Source organism: Brienomyrus brachyistius, chromosome 2, assembly GCF_023856365.1.
Source record: "Brienomyrus brachyistius isolate T26 chromosome 2, BBRACH_0.4, whole genome shotgun sequence".
Taxonomy (NCBI): Eukaryota; Metazoa; Chordata; class Actinopteri; order Osteoglossiformes; family Mormyridae; genus Brienomyrus; species Brienomyrus brachyistius.
In genome coordinates, this window is record NC_064534.1 from 10,780,338 (window position 1) to 10,799,400 (window position 19,063).

At 46.0% G+C, this 19,063-nt stretch overlaps 1 protein-coding gene across 1 annotated transcript in view; it reads left to right on the forward strand.

The window, feature by feature from the left end:
* Positions 1-428: 428 nt before the first annotated feature.
* The window catches only part of LOC125716773 (potassium/sodium hyperpolarization-activated cyclic nucleotide-gated channel 1-like), a 45,554-nt gene continuing 26,919 nt past the window's right edge, over positions 429-19,063 (forward strand). Inside the window, exons 1-2 of the mRNA XM_048989482.1 lie at positions 429-917; positions 10,036-10,459. Coding sequence (XP_048845439.1) covers positions 562-917; positions 10,036-10,459 — 780 coding nt within the window. The 5' untranslated portion in view covers positions 429-561. The remainder of the gene's footprint in view (positions 918-10,035; positions 10,460-19,063) is intronic.

The window sequence follows — 19,063 nt, forward strand, 5'->3', positions numbered from 1 at the left end:
GACATATATTTTACTAAAGCAACACTGATACGGCTATTAACAAGTATTATCCCTAACAGCTCAAGGCTCCATTATATAGTTTCCGTTCTCCACCACCATTACTTGCAATTAAGCAATTAAGCTTTTGGCAGTGACTGCCAAAATAAGGGTATAAAAGGAATGTATTAAGGAATGACCGTAAACGTTACTAAAAATTCAGTGTGGCTGCAGTCGTTATTCGGAGCGGAAAATACCCTCTGACAAAAATTCGACACTGGGGAACATTACGCGAAATTTCACATTCGGAGCCAAAGACGCGTCCCAAAGCATGTTTAAAACCGCAATGACACAGAAAGGTTGCGCCGCGGTTCCTGCCGGTAGGGGGCGTCAGCCGAGGGAGGGAACGCGATCCGGCGGCTTGATCTGCGCCTTCAGTCGCAGCTCGCCACAGTAGCGCGGGAGGCAGCGAAGCTGAGCAATAAGAGGGACCTCAAATGAAAGAGGAGCGCACCTCGGACCGGCTCCTCTCCAGTTTTGCGCCGAGTCTGTCCGCCGATCTACCGGACGGTGCGATTCGAAGCCATGGAAGAAAAGTCCAATTCGTTCGCTGGCAGCAAGGACGAAAAAGCGGATGGGAATAATGCGTTTCAGAGGCAGGACTCGATGCAGAAGAATAACATGGGGAGCCAGAACATGAAAGATCACGCCAACTCCGTGGGTTTTAAGATGGATAGGGACGAAGCCATGGTCGGTCTCGATGATATGGATGGGGGGTCCAGGCAGTACGGCTTCATACAGCGGCAGTTCGGGGCGATGATGCAGCCGGGGGTCAATAAGTTCTCCTTACGAATGTTCGGCAGCCAGAAAGCTGTGGAAAAGGAGCAGGAGAGAGTGCAATCGGCCGGATACTGGATCATCCACCCATACAGCGATTTTAGGTAAGGAGCGTAAAGTCACCTTCTCCCCCGCGCACGCCGGTCCGATCCACTTACACCCAATGCAGATCCTCGCTGCCAGTTAAAACAATCAAAAGTGTCTACAAAAATAATCACATTGCATCATGTAGTCGTATAGGGAATAATGCCCTTGTGCAAAAAAAAGAGGTGAATGTCAACTTGGTAAATGTGTTGCATTTTTTAATGGAATGGCGTTCTGCAGTTTGATGGACGTTTAAGTTCTGTAAAAGATAAATATATACCGAGCCAATGGTGTTTATTCGTAGTATAGCAAACGGTGCCGAGGAAATCACTTTATTTACTAAATGTGTACGTTGCACACGAAATAATTAATACAGATGCATAATTGTCATATTATTGATTAATAATTGTTACGCGATTTAAATATCATTTATAACGGAGAATACTGTACGAAAATACAACGTAGCTGAAACAATAATCAAATTGCAGGAGGTGTATATGTAGAAAGAGTCATTCGGTGTTAAGCGCCTGTATGAAAGTGGGCGATGCGAGATCGCAGTCTGGGCGTTTTTGTATTGACTGCTTGCTCTACAGTTGGGATTACTTGGAGCACTTTGCCATGAATGCAATATCATTGTTCTCTCCTAATGTCTAATAAGTAAAATGTACTTAAAGATGGATTTCTTCCAGCTGCATATCCCTGCTAGCTACGTTGTACAGTCATTAGCGGGCTACAGATTTTACATAGACCGATATTACTAAGCAAAGTGCCGTTTTTATTTATTTATTTTTTCGGGAAAGCTCATGTTCGTTGTATACCCGTGTTGCACTCCTATGTGTCGGAAATTATTTTGGCACCTATGTATTATGAATTCAACTTATTCTTTTTTTAGCGTGGTTTGATTATTTTTTATATATGTATAATAGTGCATATTCGGGAAAGTTCTGGTACGTTTGCGGATTCGGTTTAATTCAGTCGGTGGTTTGAGGGCAATATTGTAATTGCTTTATTCATTCATAGGAAACGCACGGATGGGGTGCATTTGCGAAAATATGAAATGCTGGCTTTGCGAACTTGCACTTCGCATAACGACTCGCAGCCGAATCCCTACCGAAGAGTCTCGGTACACAGTGTGCTGTCCGTGGTTCTGACTGCGCCCCGCTTTCAGATGGCCAGTGAACGTCCGGGCCAGGAAGACACGCACCTACGCTGTGCGACTGTGCAGCCGTAAGCACGAAGAACATCACCAGCGTTTGATTTTGCCGATTCCTCTGCAAGAGGAAACAATCTGGCCAATTGAAAGATGGACAAATAACCTTAAATGTGGTCACTCTAGACCTTCTGTCAGTAGGCTTTAATGTGAAGCTGAGCTGGGATTAGGGATTAGACTGGTGATGTGTAACAGGAGACGGGGAGATTAGGCCCCAGACAACTATGTGACAATTACATTGACCCTTAAGGCTTGGGAAACTTAAAAGAGGACTTTCAATTGTTTACAGTTACTAACGGATTCAGCGGAAAGAAGCTTTCATTTTAGGCAGGTCCATTATCATGAAGCTGACGCATAGATATCATGCACTTATAAACTCATGTTAAAAAAAAGTCTGGCAGTTTGATCAATTTTACATGGACTTTTCTCGTGTAACAGAACATGTTTTGAACAGGTACTGTGTTGTGTGTCCATAGTATGTCAGCCTGTGTGGCTGGGAATCGCAGTAATTGAATTCCGGTTATATATAATTACACGGCACAGTACATACAGGGGATGGTATTGATTGTTTATCCAGCTGAAGGAGGCTGGGGAGCAGTTTTCCTGTGGTTACCCACATCGAGGGAAAGGAGGCGGGGCCTTAACATCCTGCGCAGAGAGCAGCAAGCGAGAGGGGGTGGATCCTCCTGGGAGAGGGATGGGGCTGTGTTAAATACAGGCGAGGAAGGCGGGGCCTCATGGTCCTGTGCAGAGAGCAGGGGTGGAGTCTTCTGGCTCTATGTTGAATGCAAATGTGTAGGAAAAAAAGCTGGATTGAGAGAGAGGGCTGAAGCTGTGCTGGGCCCCGACACGCCCGAGTCCTCCACATCCTCTCGCCAATCGCCTCTGGGATCCCTTCCCTAAAGAGGAGTGGTTAACGCAGCCGAGTGGCCAAGATACTGAGGGGAGAATAGTGATTAAGGGCACTCAGACAGGAGGCGACGGACTAGTGGCAAGGGGTCTGCCGAGTCAGGAAGCCACAGCACCCCCCGAGGATGCCACTTAACCCAGATCGCTTCAGCGAAGGCGTCCAGCTGCGTGTGCAGGCAGCTTAGGGGGGAACATATGCTGGGCAGCGTAGCAGGTGCCCCTGAGAATCCAGCCAGGAAGCTGGTGACCGGCGGGCTCTCGCTGCGAGGGACGTGGTCGCTCACGCCAAGATGAAAATGCCGGAATGAAAATGGGGAATGGGGTGGGAAGGAAGTGGTGGGGGGGGCATAAAAAATATCACAGCACTGTGATGTCTTCAGTGTAAGAACTCTGGCATAATAGCAAAATATTAACTGAGGGACTGGAGTTACCTTTCAGGTGCCTTATGGCAGAGCGCCCCCTGTGGGAGACGAGTGTTAAAGCTCTCATTTTGTATTTTTCATATGCAGCTGGACCGCAACACCACAACATGCAGTCTTCCTCCCTCCACCTTTGTCGTTCCTGTTCATTGTTCCATGTGCTGGGTCGGGGGGAGGGGGGGGGGAATTCCTCTACCCGATCGGTGCTCATCGCGGCACATCGCTGCACTGCACATTCGGCCCGGACAGGTAAACAGATCCCAGCCGCAAAACTACAACATGGAATTAATGGCTGCATCATTGTGTCTTTTGTGTTGCCTCAAAAGCCGGGTGAAACTCAACGCCGAACATCTCTCCATACAGGAGCTGTTTAAAAATGAATGGCAGGTTAGTAACGTTAATTATTTATAGATCACTGACAGGTTTCAGCCCAGGAATTGCGATTCCCCCTCTTCACTCGCTTTGCCATATGATCGGAGCCCAATCTTTCACCTTTCATATGTTCTTATATTTTATCCCTCCTGCTCCCAGCCCCTCTCTTCTATCCGGGCTGCAGTAGAGCCACAGCCTAAATCAGAAGATGCTTATTATTCATCTTTAGCAAAATGTTTGCATGGCTTTTGAAGTAACTTAATAAAGCAGAGCTGGGCGAGCGCCCGGCGGTTTGTGAGACGGCGATGGTATGACATCGCCCTCACTGTTCCTTTTGATCTTTATTAATTGACCACTTTGAATCAAGGAAATGCCTGCACATCTTTGAGATGCAAAGCAGCCGCATGAATCATAATGGCTGCTTTGAAGGCCGTCATCCGCCCTTGTAATCCGCATCCTGTGGCCTTACTTAGCACCCGAGATCAAACTCACCTCTCATCCTGGTCCCGAATAGAACTGCCCGGGCAGATGGAATTGTACAATTGGAACTGGTTTGATTCTCCACCAATACGGTACCAGTTCATTGTTACACCATTTCTGACCATCCAGGAAAATGGTTTCCTTTCACACATGATTTGTTTAATCACCTTTCATTATTGAGGGCTATTGTAACGGGGTGAATCATATTGAAGTGAGTCGAAACTGAACATCCCTCCATTTCCAAGTGACGTTAACCCTCTTCAGGAATTGTGGATGCACTGGGAATTTGGGAAGAGTACTGAATTGAAGTCTTTTGGTGCACAGGTGCAATTTATATATGCCAATGTACCTGGTCACACGTCACAGTGTGACACCTGCCCAAGTCCTGTATAGCTTCTTCCCGGCTTTGACCCTCGACCAGAATCCCTCAACTTGGGGATCCTCGTAAGACCACGTCTTCTGCAGAGTCGGGGTCAGCTGCTCCTTGCGTGACAGCGATGCGTATGAAACCCGATCTCGATCTGTTCTGCAGCTCGATGGTACATTTCGCCGTCCCTCCAGCCAGTCCACTTCTTCTCCTGCACATCTGTCCAGGACCTGCCTGCTCACATGGAAGCGTAGGATCTGCCTCCGCTGATGTCCTGATCTCACAAACGGCATTGTTTTTTTTTTTTTTACCTCTTTGAATTTGATTTCCTCACAACCGCTAAAATGCAGTCTTTTGTTATGCCCAAACTGCACCTGTGCCCCCAATATTATACACTTGAGAATATTCTGGAGAAGGAACCAGGAGGAAAGAAATGCAAACATCTAACACGCATTTATTCCAGCCTGTTATGGGATTCTCACCGGGGGAAGGGGGGGGGGAATACAGGGGCTGTGCACCCTAACAGTACTATGTTCCCTTTAGTGTGATCGCTGGGGCGCTCGGCACATCGCTGCCGTGGACCAGCTGCTCATGGTGGATACGGGTCGCCCTCGCCACGCCCCGGCACCGCGGCCCGTGTGGAGCTGTCCGCACATCCGCTCCTTAAAACGTCAATTCCACTTTTTTTTTTTGATTGCCTAGAGAAAAATGTACCTGAAGAGCTGTCCCTTCATGAACGCCTTGTGTGGCATCCATGCCTGTAATTATGGTGTGATGTTGCAGTGGGAGATTGAAGCTTTATATCAAATTTCAAGTGTTATTGTCATTTCTGTTCCGAGGGACATGCTGTCATTCTTGTGCCCCAGTTACAGTAGAGGGGGTAGGTCCATGGGGGGGGGGGGGTCAATAGAACAGAGAATACTAGAAGAACAGTACAATAAGGGGCAAATGAAGCTCGTTCCAAAGCTGACAGTTACCATTGGGACCCATGACGAGTCATAAACACCTAGAACGTGAACCTAAGGTGTTGGACTCTTCAGGCGCCCAAGTGATGCACAGGAAATGGGTGATTTTATTTGGTCCCCTCAGAAAATAACGGACAGCTTACAAAATGTCATACATGATAAGTTCTTAACCTTTAATTTAAATGCATTGGAAAAAAACTGACAGATCTGGAACGTTCCTTTCGGTCACTCTCTTAACACACAGCCGTCTTGTCCATGTCCTACACTCCTGAATAATTAATCGCAGGTCAGTAGAGCTGCTTGCCCAACTCTCCCCAAAAACATCCACTCCTTCCTAAGATTTCACAGTAAATCGAAGAACTTTTCAGGTTAAGTTAGCTGTAAGTAACATGAGGGTTGTAATAAGCAAAGAAAATTACCCCCATCCCGGTGTTTCCAGTGTAACACAGATGTATTAGTTGTTTCTTATGAATATTTCATTGCTTACCCAGTGCTGTAGCCGAAGCTCAGTGAAGAAGCGTATAGGTCATCTGCTGTAACAGCTGGTCCCCTGAGTGCTGAAGGTGTCTCTCAGGCTGTGGTTATGTCCTTCTTCACAACGCCCACTTTAGCAGCCAGATCCTACAAGTGCACAACTGTAATGGTGCTGATGTTTGGGTTTTGGAAGCTAAATAGGGATGTTTGGGCGGCACATTAGTGGTCTCACACTGTCAGGGTTGTGGGCTTGATTCCCAACCCCAGCCCTGTGTTTGTGTGTGTGTGTGTGTGTGTGTGTGTGTGTGTGTGTGTGTGTGGATTATGTTTATATTACATCGTGGGGACCAAATATTCCATTACCTATGGTTAACATTAGGTTGATATTAGAATTTTCCTCATAGATATGAATGGAGAGTCCCCACAAAAATATAATTACAAACCTGTGTGTGTCTGTGTGTGTCTGTGTGTGTGAAATCTGTCTCCCTCGTGCTTGCATGTGTTCCTCTGTGCAGGTGCATGTGAGTTAGTGTCTAAATTGCCCATGCAGTGTGCTTTTGCATGCTATGCACTGGCTTCTGGTTCAGGCTGTTCCCCTGCCTTGTGCCCTCTGTTCCCTGGGATACGCTTCACTGAGTTCTGTTAAGATGGTCCTGGAGCTACAGTACCTTCCAGACTCCGAGGAATAAAGGTGAGCTTCCAGAGCTCCAGTGAAATGCTCTTAAGCTGGGGTCTCGATGTCGCAGTGCTGTACAGTCAGTGAACTCTTTAGTAGACACACCTAGCAGGTGCTAGGGAAGACCCACTTTTTTCGCTTTAAGGCGAGACGAGTTATGCATTCAAAGAAGCCATTCTGCATGCTACTGTTGTATTGAGCTGTTATTCGTGCACTTGTGGCCTTCCTGTTAGCTTTAACAAGATTGCCCATTCTCCTCTGACCTCGTTTTTTTAACAAGGTGTTTTTGTCCACAGAAATGTCGCTGACTGGCTGTTCTTTGTTTATTGCCCCATTCTCCCCATACCATAATGATACTGTACTGCATGGAAATCCTGGGAGAGGGTGACTGTTTCTGAGGTGCTGGAACCATGAAGTATGACACCAACATGTTGCACGACATTCAAACTCACTACAATCGGGTGTCTTTGCTGCTCTGATGCTAAGCCAAAGAGCCAGTGAACCTCTGGACCCTGTCCTGCCGTGTGATTCGCCGTTTGGACGAGCAGGGTACTGGTATTAGTTAGCAGGGATGACTGATGAATCGACTTGAGTATAGCCAGCTCTTCAGGTTAAAGTCAGGCTGCGTGATCACACTCCCATAATTGCATTCTCTGCAGCTATTTGTATAGCAAGCGGATGAGAGTACGGACGGGCCGGTGCGTCATTCTGGTGCTCGGAACTGCCATCATTCCGCTGAGTGTGGCTCGCAGGTGCAGGTGCATTGAATTGGCTGGCTTTGCATTTCAGGCATTTCTGCCGCTTGCCAACCCCCTGATTTGTGGCCGACCTGGGGCTCGTACGCGCTGAACTGTTACCTGGCTCAGAATTTTCTTTCTATTTCTTTTCAGTGTCCCCGAAGACAGATACAACACTCTCATGTCCCAGAAGGACAGTTCCTGTAGCAGATTAAGAACCAATCAGATGACTGGTTAAGGCCATTGTCCTCAGCTGCATCACTCAATGAATCACTCCATTCCCTCCTCCACCTCTACCTTGTTTCTCAACCCAGTCAGCCCCCATTTTTGGTCCTTCCCAGCTCTTAGCCCCCCTCCTTACCCAAACAGCCGAGCGCCACCTGCCTGGTACAGGTGTGTTGGTAGTTGGGAGGGAGTGAAAATCTGGGGATCCGGTGATGGTCTGGGGGTCCACAAGGACTGGATTGTGAAGCACCATTATCATGCTACATTAGCATTTTTGGGCTGAGAATTCATTTTCTCTTAGTGTTAGTTTGTTTGTTTTCTGTTTTTCTGGTCCTCAGTAATGCGCTTTAAGCATTTTCAAACATAATTGCTAAAGTGCTGTGCCGTTGTTTTTTTCTGTTTGCTTTTTTTTATTAAATACCTCTAGGCCCCTAAATGTACTTTTCCCAAAACATTAAAGTATAACTGAGTAGCCAGTAACATTTGTGATGATGGTGTACTTTAGAACAGCTGGACACTTGGGAGATGCAGAATTGCTAAACGCTGCAGAGGTCAATGTTCAGCGCCGCCGGTGTAAACTCTGGCAGTCTGGTGTTTTATGATGAGGCCGACAAATATCCCCAGGTGACGAGACCTTCAGATAACCTCTATCCAAGACGGGAGGTGGGCGCGGTAGGAGCCGGCCATCAGCGCCTCGCGGCTTTGCAGCCCCCGTGCAGCCATTTCTGCCGTTTCTGCCTTGTCCGTGTGTGTGTCTCTGTGTTGGGGTTGCTTCGGGATATCGAGGCACTGCACACGTCTAGCTGGAGCTCAAGTCTTCTCTGTGATATCGGTCCATTTACTTTGAAAATAGCAGTGCTTATCAGTGCCCCCCGTTTAATTTATCCGGGGAAGGCGGCACGCCACGGTTATTGATCAGCACTCGCGGTAATTATTACCACAAGTAATTATTCTCATCAGGCAGATTCATCATATGTGACCCGTTTTGTCAACATTGAGAAAAGCCTTGTCCGGGAGTGTATAAACCAGCGCAAATTCCATCTAAATTAATATAGTTGAGATACTTCATTTAATTCACTTTCCCACTCCTCACTTGGCAATGTTTTCAGCACAGACGTCAAGCCAAGGCCTAAATGTCAGTTGGTGGCACATCCGGGCCACATGACTGTGAGCGACAGAGAGGAGAACTTGAAGGCAGCCTGGCGGTCGTCGGTGGAAACGGACAAGTACCGACGTGAATTTTCATATATTGCGGTGTCAGCGCACAAAGTAGCTGTTTGGTCTCTGTGTCATTCGAGGCAGAAGCTCAAGGGAAGCAAACCAATATAAAACTGATTATGGAACGGCAATATCTGGGAGCCGAACAGCTAAAATAGACAGTAATATGATATTTATTGCATTTATCAAAACAGAGTACAGCTTACATGTTAACCCTTACTTTATTGGAGTATTACTAAGGGTTTAACAGCCGTCCCTCTTCAGGAATTCAAGCCGTTGACTATTTGGTTGCACCCTTAGTTCCTTTTGATCACTAGCGTGCATTAAGCAGAGTAACTCGCGGTGTTATTTTTGCGGCTTTTCCTGGGCTTACCTGACTAGGCTGGGTGCGGGGATTCGCCCGCAGCAAGTGGGGAGATTCCAGGCTTCTGAAGATCCACGCCAAACTCCACTTCCTGTGTGCGCAAGGCTTAGCACAGCGTGACAGAGCCGTTCACAGTGATATGTGGTGCGTCACCGAGCCAGCAGATGATTGCCATGTTTACCCCCCAGAATGAATTGGAAGCCATATTTACCCTAGAGTTCTTCTCTAAGCAGCGTTTTAATAACATTGTTTGAACATATGAAACACAAATTGTGATATTTTACATGTGGTTATCCCAAGATCTATAGTTTTATGACCTATTTGTCATTTTAAAGGTGGGAATAATTTCACAGTGGATCGAGGTAACGTTTATAATAAGGTCAAAACCACTAATATACATCTTGTTTTATTAGAAAACACTAACATTTCTGTGAAATGTGTTGCACTGCTTACTGTGACCCTGTACTGGATGAACAGATGATAGATGAATATGATGATGTTATTTAAATGCATTTTGTTACCCAGAAATGACAGCTCTGTAGGACTGAAGTCATCTGGTAGGTGGTATAGAGCTATTGTATGTTGTTTGTCTCTTAAATTAAGCTAGTTTACTAATTAATTCCTAATTAATTCATGGTGCTGATTCATCTTTTTAGTGTTGTCTATATTATTTGCATCATTTCAAATGATATATGTTGATCAAAGGTTTAATTTCTTTATAGGTTTTACTGGGACTTGATCATGCTTATTATGATGATGGGAAACCTGATAATTATTCCTGTGGGAATAACCTTCTTCACGGAGCAAACCTCCACGACCTGGATGATATTCAACGTGGCCTCAGACACCATCTTTTTGGTAGACCTAGTCATGAACTTCAGAACGGGGATCGTCATCGAGGAGAGCTCAGAGATCATCCTCGACCCCAAGGTCATCAAGAGGAACTACCTGAAAAGCTGGTTTGTGGTGGACTTCCTGTCCTCCATACCCGTGGATTACATCTTCTTGATTGTAGAGAAGGGCTTCGACTCGGAGGTCTACAAGACGGCGCGCGCCCTGCGCATCGTCCGGTTCACAAAGATCCTCAGTCTGCTCCGGCTGCTTCGGCTCTCCCGCCTCATCAGGTACATCCACCAATGGGAGGAGGTAAGGCGGGCCTGCATCTGCCGGCATTCACATCCGATGTTATGGTACAAAAAAAAAGATTAAGCAGAGCTGAAGCAGAAGCATAGGCTGCCTAGTGCTTGCCCTGTGATGTCACGGTGGCATCCTGGAGGATATTTAACTCAATGACTTCATAACACTACATAGAATTAGGATGCCTGGGGGAGATTTTTATTAATAGGGGTCCCACATTCACTTTGGGTTATGAATCATCATTTTACATAAGATGGATTCTTTATACCGCTCTTTATGATCTAGTTGGTTATTAACATAAAACTGATATAATTCCCAGACTCATCTCTGCTTAATTCATTGATCTTGTATATTTTTAAGCAAGCCTATGGCTGTCTTGAGTTTTGAGAGTCGTATGGGCTGCACTGGGGAAAGACTGAGGCCATTAGAGCAGACAGATGAGTTGGGAGAATATGGTGGCAGCTTCCCTGTGATGTCGGCACTCCCAGAGGTGTCTGAGAGGCTCTCTTTCGCCTGTCCTGTATTTCCCCACTGCAGACGGGGCTTGAATTTCTCTGACTTGACCCTAATAGGATGCTGTTTGTTTTGGCGTCCAAACACCACGCTGTTTGTTCAAGCCTGGATTCCGAGCCCTCAGCTTTGGGAAAGATACACAGACCGTGGCTGTCAAAACCCCTATAATGTAGGTGACTGCACAGGCACAGACCCACAGCAGACTGTGTCATCAGTGCTCTGCAGTTAGTGTCATGGTGTAACTGTTCAAACGTTGGCATCTGGGAGCACGTTGTGCATAACGTGTCACTAACTGAAGCTGTTAACACTGTAAAATAAGGTGTGCGAGACACTGATGTGCACAACGTTACCTACCCTCAACCCTGTGTCTAGCCTTGCACAGAGCTACAGGCATAGTAAAATACACGTTGAATAAAGCAAATATGCTTCTTCATGTGGAGACTAAAACCACAGTTTCCAGACTTACCACACGCATCTATGCAAATGTTGCCCGGACAGGTAGTTTCACCTGCACCAGGTCTGCCCTTTTCACCTTGGCTAGGCCGAACGATATGTACCAGGCTGAAGGATCCCTACCAGGCTAAGAGATACAAATGGGATACCTACCAGGGCAAAAGATACAAACAGGATACCAGCTTGGTCAAAGGATACTTGGCAAGATTACAATGTTTGCCAGGCTAAGGTCGGCCTCTTTCAGGGCTTTCACAGGATCCCTTCAACACCTGTTCCAACTCACTCCCGATTGTCCACCGTAGGAGGGTCGACTTGGTAAAGGCATAGCCGAGTTGAGAGAAAGAGTGACGTAAAACCAAAGTGATGCTTGTTTACACACGATGTACATCATGACTTTCTATGTGTTAATTTCTGCTGTCTCGCCTGTGAGAATCAGTGTTATGTTAGCATCAAATTCTGGTAGATTTAGCATTAGCTTGCGTAAATTTTCATTACGAATCCCTTCTGTTTAGCTGTTCTATAGTACTTTTCTAAGTAGGAGGTTGGAAATGTTCAAGTTCTGAGTTATTGGGAATGCATCAGTATATTGGGATGTACGATACTACTAATCCTTGCATGTCAATGCAGAACACTGGTTCTTTATTATCTCTGTGCATTTCGACCAGTCAGCTCTTGGTGACACAACCACTTCAGTTTAGTCATGCTTTCGACCCTGCTAAGAAGCAGGGTCATGTCAGCGCAGGTATGGCTGGCATAATATACAATGGAAAACTGTTTCTTTGCAGTTTGGTTTAGGAACGCCTCAGTTCTCAGTGCCAGTGGAAAAGCACCATTAGTCTTGCTGGGTCTCCCATGGTCTCTTATATGACTTGCAGCATTTCCTACAAGGTCACCTATGACTTTCAGAGATACTCGGTTATTCTCTTGTATGAGGAGTCGCCCTCTGTTACTTGTATGGCTCCCGCAGGGATTCTGTTATGACTCTTGTGGGGTATCTCTTTATTTCTTGTTTGTTTGTCTCAGGGTGTCCCTCAGTCTCTCATATGTCTGCCTGTATTTCACATATGCCCCTCACAAGGTCTCTCTTGTTCTCTTGCAGGATCTTCCATAGTCTCTAAAATGCCTGTCACACGGTGTTCCTTGATTTCTCACAGAAATCCCCTCAATCTCTAGTATGCCTTTAACAGGTTGTGTCTTGCACAGGGCCTCTCTCAATCTCTGGCAGGGTTCCCATGGTCTCACATATCCCTCTCAGAGGGTTTCCCATGGTCTCTGGTATGCATCTCATAGGGTTTCCCTCAATCCCCCATATGCCTCTCACAGAGGTCTCCCACGGTGTTACATGCACCTCTCACAGGGTCTCCCTCGTTCTATCATATGCCTCTCACAAGGTCTCCCTCAGTCTCTCGTATGCTCTACACAGGGTCTCCTTTGATTTATTACACGGTCTCCCTCAGTCTCTCGTTTAGCTTTCATGGGGACTCCTTCCATTTCTCATATGGGTTTCATGGGGACTAATTCCATTTGTGATATGGGTGTCTTAGGGACTCTGTCTTTTTCTCATATGGTTTAACAGGGTCTCCCATGGTGTCTTTTATACCTTTCACAGTGACTCCTTCCATCTGTCATGTGGGTTTCATGGGGATCCCTGCCTTCTTTTGTATGGCTTTCACAGAGACTCTTGTATGGGTTTCTTACAGAATCCCTAAGTGTCTCATGTGGCTTTCAAAGGAACTTGTTTTCATTACACCAAATTTTCTAGTTACTCAGGAGTACTTTCACTCACAAAGCTTTGAAAGCGTACCGTCCAGTGTTCCATGAGGAGGCTTGCTCCCACCTTGTCAAAGGGCTTTTACAAGTCCAGTGGTCGACTAAAAAGACAAGTATATAGACCAAGATGAACCACAACATTTCTGCCACTTAGTGACTGTGCACTGAGAGAGAAGTAGTCTTGAGTGAGTCAGCTCATCCCACTGGAACCCAGCCAAACGGCGGGACGTGACTGATAATATTAGAACTATGTTTTTTTATGTGTACAATGTTGAAATATTGTGTATAGAAACTTCTTTCAGGAAAGCATGGTGACTCAGCATTGATGGTGCTGGTTTCCATGGAGCTGAAGGACACGGTTGCAGTGATGTATATATCAAATTCTACCATCAGAAGTGGAGTTTGGGATTTATGACATTTGTCAATATTTTACAGTGCAAATACCTATAAAAATTATATATTTACTGTATATTTTTAAAATGCCTGTATACTTTTTCTATTAGTAAAAATGACATCTATTAATATTCTTGCGGTAATGTGGACTGGATTAGTTCTAGGGAATTACTTGAGTGTAGCTGTTGACTATCAGTAATTTCTATTCTGTCAGAAAGACTGTCCCATATCCAGCAAAGGTTTAGTTCAAATATTACTTCTGAATCTTTGCCAGGTCCTGAATGCACAGAGCAGAGCCTTCTTCGTTTGGATCTGTACGTTTCCAGAAATATCATTTTAGGGTTTATGAGAAAGAGTCTGAAACTGGAGAACCAGAATTATTCAGACACGGGCGTGGGTCTGGTTCCAGCCAGCCTGCTGTCCCATATGTAGTGGTTTTCTCTGAGACCCACTGGCATTACACTGTCTCGTGCTCCATTTCCCCAGCAGTCGAGGAGGTGTTTTTGCCAAAAGACACCCGGGAGTTGTATCCCGATGCTCTAGGTGAAATGATGCCAGTCGAGTGTCTGTTTCTCGACAAGATGCGCTGCCGGGTGTGGTGTCAGAGTGGGGCTCTTTCCAAAACCTTTTGCGTGAGCCGTTCTGTCAAAGCTCCCTGCCGTCACTCCTCCCCGGGCCAAGAACTCCATCCATGCCAGTGTGGGCTGCTGATCTGAGCCATTTCCAGGGCCTGGGAGCATAGACCATCGGTAACAGAGTCAGCTGAGGCAGCAGGAAGCAGACGCGAGCGCCCAGGTGCAGTGAGGGGAGGTGTCCGCTTCTCGTGCTTCATGCATGACCTGCGACTGACGTTTTCTGTCTTGGGCTGGCCACTTGTACTGAAGGAAAAGTGCTCTGAGGGTCAGTCTTTTTCCATCAATGCTTGAACATGAGTTTCAGGGGATTCAAATCATATAGGATGGAGGGAGAAGGCGTTTGTTGCCTATCGTGGAGGGACTTATAAAGTCGCGGCCAAAAGTTTTGAGATTGACACAAGTATTGGTTTTCACAAAGTCTGCTGCCTCAATTTTTATGATGGCAATTTGCATAAACTCGGGCTGGACAAACAAAAATCCAGAAATTCTGACAAACTCCAAGCATTAATTTTGCAAGAATGGGCGGCCATCAGTCAGGATTTGGCCCAGAAGTTGATTGACAGCATGCCAGGGTGAATTGCAGAGGTCTTGAAAAGACGGGCCAACACTGCAAATATTGACTCTTTGCATAACCTTAATGTAATTGTCAATAAACACATTTGACACTTATGAAATGCTTATAATTATACTTCAGTACGCCAGAGAAACATCTGACAGAAAGATCTACAAACACCGAGGCAGCAGACATTGTGAAAACCAATACTTATATCATTCTCAAAACTTTTGGCTATGACTGTACTTACAATGGAAGGGTTCCCAGATCTATTTCCAAGAGAGGTATCCTTTGCAAAGTTGGTAACTGGATTCTGATTCTGTAAACACTCACGAATCTGTTAAGAGAGTGGCTTGGATTTAAGGCTCCACATAATGGACCTGAAAGCAATTTGATGATTCAACTTCTCCTAGCTCTGCGCCCCAGGGCATGTCTGCAGCCCTGCGGAAGGTGAACCGGGGAAGGCAGGGATTAAAATGACAACGAAAACATAGTGGCCTCTCCGGGACGGATGTGACGTTCTCATGTGAGCAGAGGTCGATCAAGGTGTACAGTAATAGTCCGGCAGTGGTACCAAAAAGCACACACACACACTTGTATGCTTATGACACACACAAGTTACTGTTCACAAGCTTCCATGCTCACTTACATAGCAGCACCCATGTGTCCATAGACATCTGAGGAATTAGCAAATCGCCAAGTGGCCATTTGGCTCCGATGTTCCATCATCTCAGAGATGCAAGTTGGAAATGGAGCAGAATAGGGGTATAGATGTAAAACCAGCACAGTGAGGTGACATGGTTTTCAACAGAAGGCCAGGCTTTTCCTCAGACTTATATGTACATAAGTAACGTGTGTAAAAAGCAGCATTGCTGCACCAGCATTGCCGCTCCAGCTTAATAAAGCATGTTTTTATGCCGTCATTTGAATCGGGGTCCCGGTCGAATCACTGGGTCCGCCAACTCACAACTGTAAATGTGAATAATATATTCAGTCGCCTGAAAGATCAGGCACACTCCCCTGTATGCTTTGCCCACACTGCAAATGTCACGTTTTAATATTTCTCTGCTCAAACATGACAAGCGTCAAATATTGGTATTAAACAGGGACCTTGGTGTGACCCGTTCTGCCAGATGTCCAGCACTTGGCTCTCCAGATTAAAATCGTTACAAAAAAATGTTAAAGAACATAAACAAAAGCCCCGATCCTCATAAACGATGGGGTCAGCTTCCCCAGAACCCCAGAAGTTCTTCGACTGAAAGTCCCGAAGGGTCTCAAATCAGGTGTATCGCTAGAGATCATTTAGGGCCCCAGGGGCCCTTGGATTCATCTTAACCCCACCCCCCCACCCCCAATTATGGCTCCCCTGCCCCAAATGATATTTTGGCTTGAATCTCGAATTGAAGCCAAGCAAATATTTTCCTTGAGTTGCAGAGAATTTGGAAGAATTTGATTACTTTTTATAATCTTTCAGATTAATTTCACTTACAAAACAATGAATTGCTTACTAAAAAAATACAAGTTACAAAAAAGAGAAAGCATGGGGGTTTTCTAAGGAATGGTCCAATTCTGTGGGTTAACGTAGAGTTCTAGGTTCTCTCATTGAACCCAAAACTGGCTTAACTGCTGAATTTGTCATCTTCAATTTTAAAAACTCTCCGCAGTGACATTTATACAGTTTTGAAAATGGTTTAGCAGTTACTGGCACTGCTAAGCATTTTTCCTCACTGCAACATAATTATTTCAGCTGCTGAATTCTTACACAACATGGAGGCACTTTGGAAGCAGACATCTTGAGTTGGTGGCTCTATGGCTGCTTGATACAACTTCATACCCGGAACATTAGCGGGTTATTTATGGATATAGTTTTGTGGCATTCGAAGAAAGGTTGGCAAAGGGTGGCATAGAGCAGGGAGTCGGTCCCAGGAAGCACATTTCACGCTATAGGGGCAGATTAGAAATTGAACCACACTCAGCCAAGAGAGGTCATTGACCCCAAAATCCTGGAGGGGTACGGCTGCATTGAGACCCCATATTGTCCACAAAGCGTATACAGTCAGTCCTCGGACATTCGCGAGGTTACGCTCCAGAACCCGTCGCGAAGGAGGAGGATTCGCGGATGTTTGGAAGAGTCACTAAAAATGGTAATATGTGCTTATTTCTACAGTTTAAACCCTAAATATGCTCCCAAAACACTTTCATTTCATTTAAAAGTTAGCTTAATACAATACCTTTAAAAACCAACCCTTTCAGTGTTTATAGCAGATGCGTCTCAAGATGGAAACCCGTGACGCATTTGTGATCGTTGAATTTACATTAATGTGTACTTGTTATTACAAAATAGTAAATGAACCCTTTTCTAATAATTATGTAACCATTTTTGTTTCTGTCACGTATTACCTGCGCACGGACCGGGGAATCGGGGAACACGGGGTTTAATTAAAAGGTATAAAGACAAGCAGGACAACGTTACAGGCAGCAAACTCAAAATAACGTTAATGACCGGTCTCAGGAAACATCCTTAAATGCAAACTGAAATACACAGGACTAATGACAGCAACAGGAAACAGAGCTGATCACACGGGGATTGCACACGAGGTAGATGAGGGGGCGTGGCACGCGGGAGGATCAGACCAGCAGGTCATGACAGTTCCAAAGGGAATAAACTTTGCGAATGGGATTCGCGTCTTGTAAAGGTACAGAAAAAAGGTACGAAAATAATCGCAGATGCAAATAAGTTCGATTCCAATGAAATTTTCGCGGATCTTTGAATTCGCGAATCACGAAGCTCGAATGTACGAGGGCTGACTGTACGGCGAAAGTAACCTGACCCATGGGAAGTGAAGATATAAAACGTGTTGAATTAAAACATTATAAAACATTATAAAAAACGTAAAATCATTTTATGACTTCACATCCTTTCCATGGTGTTGCCTGACTTATGCTTCCTGGGGTCAACTCCATGTTTTCCGGCACACTACATTAAGGGTAATATTATAAGCTTTGTTTTTGGGAAGACTGGCAAACTTTGAAACATACCCTTACTGTGTAGTGCAGAGTCAGATTCAGGATAGTCAGTGTTTGTGTGCACATAGGTGTGTGTGTGTGTGTGTGTGTGTGTGTGTGAGAGAGAGAGAGAGAGAGAGAGAGAGAGAGAGAGAGAGAGAGAGAATCATGCTTGCACATTCAAACAGTCAATACACACTGACCCAGGCGCAGGATATGTATGCACTGGTGTGTGCTATGTCAGCTGGATACAGCTGGTCGTGCTGACTGGCGTAGGAAACCTGTTTAAGATGGAGGACTCCCTGCTCCTTTTCATAGGCTGCCGCGTCCAATTAACACTGTCCATTAAAGGTGTCCATGGGGTCCTCAGTGCAGACACTGATAATTGGATGATAAAGTTGTTAATTAGGTTGAGCCTGAGTTTGTACACAAATCCACCTGAGCCACTGTGGAGTGACCCCAGTCTAGAGCGTGTGTTTATGACAACCTGACGATTTGTGTGAAGCACTAGCGATTCACTGGCACTGCACAAGTTCACTGGCACTGGCACTGTGCAGTTCAGTCTGGAACATGTACCAGCTGTCAACTGTGCTCAGCATCGTACCCGGGGGTTTGGGACGGGGAACAGCATCCATTCCCCCTCCCACCTTCTTCTGCTTCCCCCTGCAGAGTCAGAGCTGGGATAGGTCCCCAGCGACCAATCAGGAGGGAGCGGACACATCACTTACATCCGATGCAGAGATGGTGTAAAGACAGTCCCAGGGATCTGAACATGCTGTTCTGTGCCTCACCGCAGCCATAGGAGGGGGGGCTTTGTCACCCCCCCCCCTCCTTTATCAGGCATTCCATCACTCTGCTGGTGTGGCTGAAGAAGTACCAAGCCATGCACCATTGCCTAAAAGGCATAGACAGAGTGATTAGGAAGGTCAGAGCTGGGCTCTCCGGGTTGGGGGGGGGGCGCTACCAGTGTCCAGCTGGGAGGGGCTAGCATACACAAGATTTCTTACTCCCCTAGGTTGGGGGGTGATTAATATGCACACACAGTAACTCACAAACTACTCACTTTATTGTGTGCTGGTCTGCTACCCAGCATCCTGGTGTCCCTGGGGGCTTTTGGGGTGAAATGAGAAAATGGCACATTGGCGATTGGCTGTAGTAGCATCAGCGCTAGCAGCCTTCAGCGGCAGGTCCGCTCTGACCCGGACGCGGTCCGACAGCTCGCGGTCCTCCTGAGGCGGACAGCAGACTGGATGGGAAGCTCGACTTGGAGAGTTTGAGCCTGGAGCTTTT